This window comes from Octopus bimaculoides, chromosome 15 (assembly GCF_001194135.2).
Source record: "Octopus bimaculoides isolate UCB-OBI-ISO-001 chromosome 15, ASM119413v2, whole genome shotgun sequence".
Taxonomy (NCBI): domain Eukaryota; kingdom Metazoa; phylum Mollusca; class Cephalopoda; order Octopoda; family Octopodidae; genus Octopus; species Octopus bimaculoides.
In genome coordinates, this window is record NC_068995.1 from 51,345,725 (window position 1) to 51,353,724 (window position 8,000).

The window sequence follows — 8,000 nt, forward strand, 5'->3', positions numbered from 1 at the left end:
GGCTCCAGAACTGAGGGGATATTAATCCGAGCCAGGGCCCGCTTATGTTTGCATATTCAATTCGCCGTGGTCCTGTAATAACAACGGTTATTACAATAATTCTTTCGAATTAAGGCGGTGAGCTGGCAGAAACGTTAGCACGCCGGGCGAAATGCTTAGCGGCATTTCGTCTGTCTTTACGTTCTGAGTTCAAATTCCACCGAGGTCGACTTTGCCTCTCGTCCTTTCGGGGTCGATTAAATAAGTACCAGTTACGCACTGGGCCGATATAATCGAATTAATCCGTTTGTCTGCTCTTGTTTGTCCCCTCTATGTTTAGCCCCTTGTGGGCAATAAAGAAATAAGAAACGTTAGCATGCTGGGCGAAATTCTTAAGCGGTATTTCGTCTGTCTTTACGATCAGTGTTCAAATTCCACCGAGGTCGACTTTGCCTTTCATCCTTTCAGGGTCGATAAATTAAGTACTAGTTGCGTACTGGGGTCGACCTAATCGACTGACCCCCTCCCCCTAAATTTCGGGCCTTGTGCCTAGAGTAGAAAAGAATAATTCTTTCGAATTTTGACACAAAGCCAATAGTTTTGAGGGTAAAGGTGGAGAAAGTCGATTGCGTTGACCCCAGTACTTGACTGGTACTTTATTTTATCAAATCCGAAAGGATGAAAAGCTAAGCTGACCTCGGTGGGGTTTGAACTCTGAACGCAATGTGTCGGAAAAAATGCCGCTGAGCATTTTGTCCGACGCGCGAACGACTCTGCCAGATTGATGTATTTGTGATTTACAGTAATGATAGACATAAGAGAGACCTCTTACACGGTCGCTCGACCTGTTGAAAATAGCAGCCAGATCTCCCTCTAATTACCAACCCACTGCCTTTATAGAACAAAAAACACGTTGGATAATGCATGTCTGAAAAGAAATGATGGATGGTCACGGTTGGAATGTCTTTGAGCGTAGGTAAAATATGCCCGATTAGAGCGCAACTGCGACTAAACTGAAACCAACCTCATACATACATACATACACATTGTGTATATATATATATATATATATATATATATACATACATGTGTATATATATATGTGTGTGTGTGTGTATATATATATATATATATATATATATATATATGTGTATATATACAATGTGTATGTATGTGAGTTTGTGTCATATGTGTATCTATGCGTGTACAAATTATATACAAATTATATGTAAATACACACCATGGCGAGAGGAGACTACATGGTTGTTGAACGTGCTAGAAGCAGCTGCATGAAACTCCCTCAAATAAGACCAATCTGTCTTAAAGTCTTAAATATAAGAACGGAATATTCGATATTGTACTCATAAATACAGTATTTCTTTTAGGGATACATCAAAAATAAGAATGAAAAACTAAAACGTATGGTCACAGCTGGAACGGTTTCGGTCATAGATATGTTGATGGATCAGAGCTGACGCGCGCTTATACAAAACAGTGAATAACAACATGTACATACTTGATAATAATAATGGTGTTTTTTGTTTTCCCCAGGGGTAGAAATGAGTGGAACATCACAAAAACAGCCTATAAATTGTGTACGGGTTCACACACACACACAAAAGAAGAAGAAGAAGAAAATAAACACGAGGGGAAAGAAAAGGAAAAGATGGTGGGAAAATAATAATAATAAGATTTACTAACCCTTTCGACGGCACTCCTCTTATATGTTGATATTTTACGAGTGAAAGTGTTTTTAAAAAAACCCGACAGACGACAACATACGTTTAGTCCTACCTTGTCTTCGTAGGAACTTCAAAGAAATAGCAGGTATGTTTGTTGCGTGTTGTGTGCAACCAGTGGAGAGAGAAAAAGAAAGAGAGAAAGAGAGAGAGAGAGAGAGAGAGTGTGGGTAGTAATACTACTGGCTTCTCCAAGGAGCACGACAGTGTTATGGAAAGATAGTAATTGTAGCAGTCAAATCTACCAAACAACGCCGACTGTATGTCTTCGACGAACCTGTTTACTAATATCGATTCTTAGTTATCCATTATCTGTTACGTGCAACTCCCACTTCGCTCTTTTCCTCACAATCTTTCACTCTCTTTCTTTCTCTCACTCTCATAAATACGCACCTTTTTCATTTACTGTCTTCTTCATCTAATTTCCTCATCATCTCTCCCCTTTGTCTACCTATCTATCTATTCGTTTTATTTCTCTCTATATATTCCTAAATTGTCTCTGCTTCCTCCTCTTCTCATCACTGTTTCTACTTCGATTTCCCTATCACCAACCCATCTTTTTCTTTCGCATCATTGGTCCTTTTCTCCTCCTCCTCCTCCTCCTCCTCCTCCTCATCACCACCACCACCACACTCAGTTCTTGCTTTTTAAAAATTCTGTCTGTCGTCCCTTCATCATATTTTTATTCGAGCTCGCTTTCCCCCCTAAAACTCATCTTTCATCCTACCTCCTCCTCCTCTTCTTCTGGTACTTTACCTCCTCTTTCGTCACTCATCGTTCTCCTCCCACGTCCTATCATCATTTTCCCATTTCCCATCCAATACAGATCTCTCTCCATCTCTACACTCCCCCTCTCTCTCTTTCTTACTATCATTTACTCTCCCTTCTGTCCACAGTGCACACACAACTATAACTCCCCCTCTATAAACCCCTATTCATCTCTCTCTCTCTCTCACCATAATTTACTCTCCCCTCTTTTTCTCTTCATCCTAAACACAGCTCCCTCTCTTTCTATTTCTCCATATCTAAACGCCTACACACATCTCTCTCTCTCTCTCTCTTTGTCTTTCACACACACACACACATGATATTACTCACTCTTCCTCGCTCTTTTCCAGTGTGTCCTATTCTGAGTTCATTTTGTATCACTAACACACACACACACTACATCCCCTTTACCACTTTCTCATGGAGTCTTCGAATGTTTGCATAATTTGCTAGAAAAAGATGTCAAATCTCCTTCAAATTACACAGTCTACCGTCTTAAAAAACACATTAGATATTACACATCTCGTCCCCCGCACCACACACAAAAGATGAGCTGGTCACGGCTCGAATGTCTTTGACTCTAAGTACGCTTGTGATAAACAACAGTTTGGCGAAGGTAAAGAATACGCACACCCGGTGGTTAGGGTTTAGGGTTAGTTTTTGGGCTAAGGTTACGCCGAAAACGGGTGGTATTCTTTACCGCCGCTTATCTATCTATCTATCTATCTATCTATCTAATCTCGTCTCATCTCCATCTTCCCTCTCAATCGCTCCATCCTATCCATCTCCCTTCTTGTTCCTTTCTTCCCACTGATTTTCCTCTTCAGTTCAAACCTTTGGCTTTCTATCTAAATACATCTCTGCCCTCATTCATTTCTCTCTCATCGGGCTCCTCCCTCTCTTTATAAACCCTTCTTATCTCCCTCACTCTAACTACCCCTCCTACTCTATCTCTGCCTCTTATTTCTCTCTAATACTTTCTTTATTTCATATTTTCCCTTCTCAACTCCTCCTCTCTCTTTCTCGTTTTTCTGTCTTTAATTCTCTCTTTCTTTGTCAATGTCTCTAACTCTCGTTTCTCTGTCTGTCTGTCTGTTTCTCTCTCTCTCTCTCCACTCTTTCTTTTTTCACTGTCACCTTTATATATACAACTGCACGTATACTGTTTCGTTGTCATAGAAACTACAAATGGAACTGATTGAATAAATGCATATTGATATGACGTGAGATATACATATATAGAGATAGAGAGAGAGAGAGAGACAGACGGACAGACAGAGAGGGAATACGTGTTGGATGACGTCAAAACCGCGCCTTTCTCAGTTACGGTGTACATAATGCCTGTACCTGTTACTGCTGCTGCTGCTGGAATTGTCAGTCGTTACCGCTATTGCAGTTTTCTTACTATTATAACAACATGGACAGTGGATTGGAAGAACCCGTCAAGCATGGGACAACAATCTTTTTCGGTTGTTTGGTCCGTTTCTTTACGTTCAGCGCTCAAATCCCACTTACGGTCGGTTTAGTATTTCACCCTTTCAGAATCGACTAAATCAAATACCTGCCGGATAAGCCTAGATAAGGCAAAGTTGAGAAGCCAATTACTGGAAGCTGAGTGCATCGGTCCCAAATGGAATAATTTACAGGGACTGGATTAGTCTGGCAGCAGTCGTCAGGACAATCTTCAACAGCTTGTGGTGGTCTCATTAAAGAGAGAAATTAGAGGAGAGTCCTTTAATCATAGCAAGGGTATAGTGAGTGAAAATGCTTATCTAGGGTTGAATTTTAGTAGGTAGATTCGAAGAGAGTATTATGAAAGGATTTGCCTTTGACATGTTAAAGACAAAATAACGTTCTACTTCTTATTTGTTGCTGAATATGATGTTTATATTGTTTGAGATAAAGCATATCCTCCAAGATACGAGTGAGTACAAGTCGTTTAACAGCCCTATTGAGTAGAGGCGCGACTTGTCAATAGATCCACAATCTGGCTTTCGACGGACCTCGATGGGAACGTCCTATCCAATTTCAAGCAGAAGCGTACGTTTTTCGGTGGATCTTTATGCAACAACGCAGAGGAAGCTTTGATTGGAGATGGTGAACTACCTCGACCATCATCTGCGATTCTCGCTAGAAAGAGTGATGTGCTGTGAAAAGCTGGCAACGGCAACTGAAATACAGAAGATGGATGTGCGAGGGGGAAAATCATCGTGTTTGGTTAGAGTGCTGGTAAAAATATTGGAATTTGTCCTGCATACTATTCCAAACCTGTGCGATTTCCAACAGATCTAGTCACTCTATTCGATTAACATGTCAATAGTTGATAGTAAATCTGGCTTTGGTAAGATTCAGGCCAACTTAGATTAAGCTAAAGGTTTTGACAGGGTCGAGCATAACTGTAATTCATTATTGCCTGACCGTTGAGACGGCTTTTGATGAGTAAAAGATCCACTTGCTACCAACAACCACTGCGCAGAGGGCACGGAATAATGTATCGGTGTAGTAATCTTTAGTCTGCATGTTTTAATCATAGTTAGTCTCTCTATTGGGTCAAGTGTTCAACAAAAGTGAAAGTCAGGCATCTGGAATGTTATCAAACGCACACAACTCCGCCAATCGTCCCTTTGCCTTCATTGTAGTACAATGTGGGAAGATTGTGAATGGAGAAGTCACAAGAAATAACATGTGGTCAGGAGGAATCGGTGTAGACTTAGAAGACATAACGAAACCAGAAAATTACAAGGTTATTCCAATGCTGTGCCTCGTCGTCGGTGCAGAAATTGAACTAAGCTTAGCTGTTTATACGTGTGGAAGTAAGAACCACATGAAGACAGAGCTCGAGGATCTGCGTGTGTGAGTGAGAAAGAGAGAGAGAGAGAGAGAGAGAGAGAGAGAGAGAGAGAGAGAGAGAAAACACACACACATATATGTGTGTGTGTAATTGTGTCTGTGTTTGTCCCCCAACATCGCTTGACAACCGATGTTGATGTGTTTACGTCCCCGTAACGTAGCGGTTCGGCAAAAGACACCGATAGAATATGTACTAGGATTACAGAGAATAAGTCCTGGGGTCGATTTGCTCGACTAAAAGCGGTGCTCCAGCATGGCCGCAATCAAATGACTGGAAGAAGTAAAAGAATAAAGGAACCATTGAACATATTCTTCCGACATAGCATCTCCAAAACTTACAATTAGCCGGATATGTGTTTCCTTGCTCTTAGAAGAATGGTTGTGCAGCCGGAGGAGGTGACTTGGTGGTCGTTTCTTGCGGGTCGAACGAACACGCAAAGGTTTCTTCGCTGGCCGAACTAGTCACGGTGGTGGTCGGAGGTGGATGAAAACGGTGAAGATGATGATGGTGGTGGCGGTTACGATGTTGTTTCAATGACGTTTTCAACAATGATAAATGAGGAAAAAATGCGTGGGTAGATAGCGTGGGCGTGACTTTCAGCTCGGACAGTTCCATATATATTTATACCAATATGGTCGCACTCGTGCACTTGCACTCTTCTTCTCATATGCATATAAATACACACACACATACACATAATTACACACACATATTAGGTTGATGCATAATTATTGCGGCTTTTTTTCAATAAATTTTATTCAACGAAAACAATAACAACATGTAACAAAAACATCTTTAAATGATTATTCCGGAGCATATTCACCATCTACTTCAATTACCGCTTCCCATTTGCTTGGCAGACGGTCAGACCGTCATTTAAAGATGTTTTTGTTAAATATTGTTATTGTTTTTGTTGAATAGAATTTGTTGAGAAAAAGCCGCAATAATTCTGCACCAACCTAATATATATATATATATATATATATATATATATATATATATATGTTGTTGTACTTGGGGATGGTCATATTGCCAGTTTAGCCAATATATATATAATGTATGTATGTATGTATGTATACATACATACACACATATATATATTGACACACAAATACGCGCGCGCGCATACACAATCGTTTGAATCGTTGAAGCGTCGGGTGAATAACCTTGTATTATTCGTTTTGGATCTCTGCGCTCTGGGTTCAAATACTGTCGAGGTCAACGTATCTTTTCCTCCTTTTGGGGTCGATAAATAAAGTACCAGTTCTGTACTGGAATAAGTGAGTTCACACTTCCTTTTCTTTTTCATTCTTATTTGTTTCTTTTTTAATGTCGGTCTCTCAAGTCTCTCTATTTCATGGCATCACGACTCCATTAAGAGATGAGCGTCTGAGGTAAGGCAATATGTACACACGCACACACATACATACACACACACACACTCACGCGCGCGCACTCACACACACACACGACGCACTTCTACGCAGTTTAGAAATAAGTGTACACATCTTTATAAGAAGTTTGCTTTCCAAACCACATGGTTCCGTCTCACTGAGTGGCACCTGGAGCAAGTGTTTTATACTTGGGCCGACCAAAGTGAGCGGATTTGGTAGACGGTAACTGGAAGAAGCCCAATATATATATATATATATATATATAAACAATATCGAATGTGCGTACACAAGGTACGTGTTTTGCTAGTTCGTGGGTCGGCTGCGCTTATAGGCGTAAGAGAATATGCACATACATTGTTGTACGCATGTGCAGACAGTGTTGCAAATGAATAAACGTTTAGAGCAGTTCAAATATGTTTGGGACATATTTAACCCCTAGAAAAACTGAATTCACTGCTGTTTGTTGTTGAGAAGAATTCACATAAAAGCACCCAAGCCGGTGTCATGTAATGGCACTTGTGCCAATGCCACATAGAAAGCGGCCAGTACACTCTGTGAAGTGATTGGTGTAAGGAAAGGTGTCCAGCCATAGAAACCATGCCAGCATGGAAAATGGACATGTAATGATGAGGATGATGATGGTGATGATGACACACACACACAGGCATTTCAACTGTTCCAAACATTACACCCTGCCATACACAAGAGCAAATCAATTAAAAAAAAAACAACAAACAAAATAAATACAAAAGTACAAAAATATAAATCACTTTTTTTTGTTTGTTTTGTCAATTCTATCGATGATTCGTTCACCGTACAACTTCAGTGAAGGCGGCAGTTCATATTTAACTCCCATCAACATGTCAAAGGGCAGCCAAACCCTCCCTGGTCCAAGGAATTTATTACTGGGACCCGTTTGAAGCTGGTTGACTACTTTGATGCTTGCCTCACCCGGAAACAACTCCCTGCTGAATGGTTTCAGGCGAAGGTCTTCGGCTATATCGAAGCCAAGGATATCTTTGCCACACTGCTTCCGGAGTCGGGATTCCTGTAATGAAGAGAAGACAAAAAAAAAAGTAAGGTCTGTGATTACACACACACACACAAACACATGTATGCACATATATTTTTATTAATATTTAATGGAAGCAACAACTAAATATTAATACAAAAATATATATATACTTATATTTTGATTTCTATTTTACCTGTTTGCATCACCATACCTGTATATATATATATATATATATATATATATATATATATATA

At 40.2% G+C, this 8,000-nt stretch overlaps 2 protein-coding genes across 3 annotated transcripts in view; both read right to left on the minus strand.

The window, feature by feature from the left end:
• LOC106870812 (probable peptidylglycine alpha-hydroxylating monooxygenase 1) overlaps window positions 1-2,240 on the minus strand; it is a 36,304-nt gene extending 34,064 nt beyond the window's left edge. Inside the window, exon 1 of one of the 2 annotated variants that reach the window (XM_014917028.2) lies at window positions 2,112-2,240. The gene's annotated coding sequence lies outside the window, so the exon portion shown is untranslated. Of the gene's footprint in view, window positions 1-1,680; window positions 2,078-2,111 lie in introns of those variants that run through there. The other variant, XM_014917026.2, reaches the window with a different exon arrangement.
• Window positions 2,241-7,475: 5,235 nt separating this feature from the next.
• LOC106870791 (uncharacterized) overlaps window positions 7,476-8,000 on the minus strand; it is a 3,785-nt gene continuing 3,260 nt past the window's right edge. Inside the window, exon 3 of the mRNA XM_014916991.2 lies at window positions 7,476-7,779. Coding sequence (XP_014772477.1) covers window positions 7,498-7,779 — 282 coding nt within the window. The 3' untranslated portion in view covers window positions 7,476-7,497. The remainder of the gene's footprint in view (window positions 7,780-8,000) is intronic.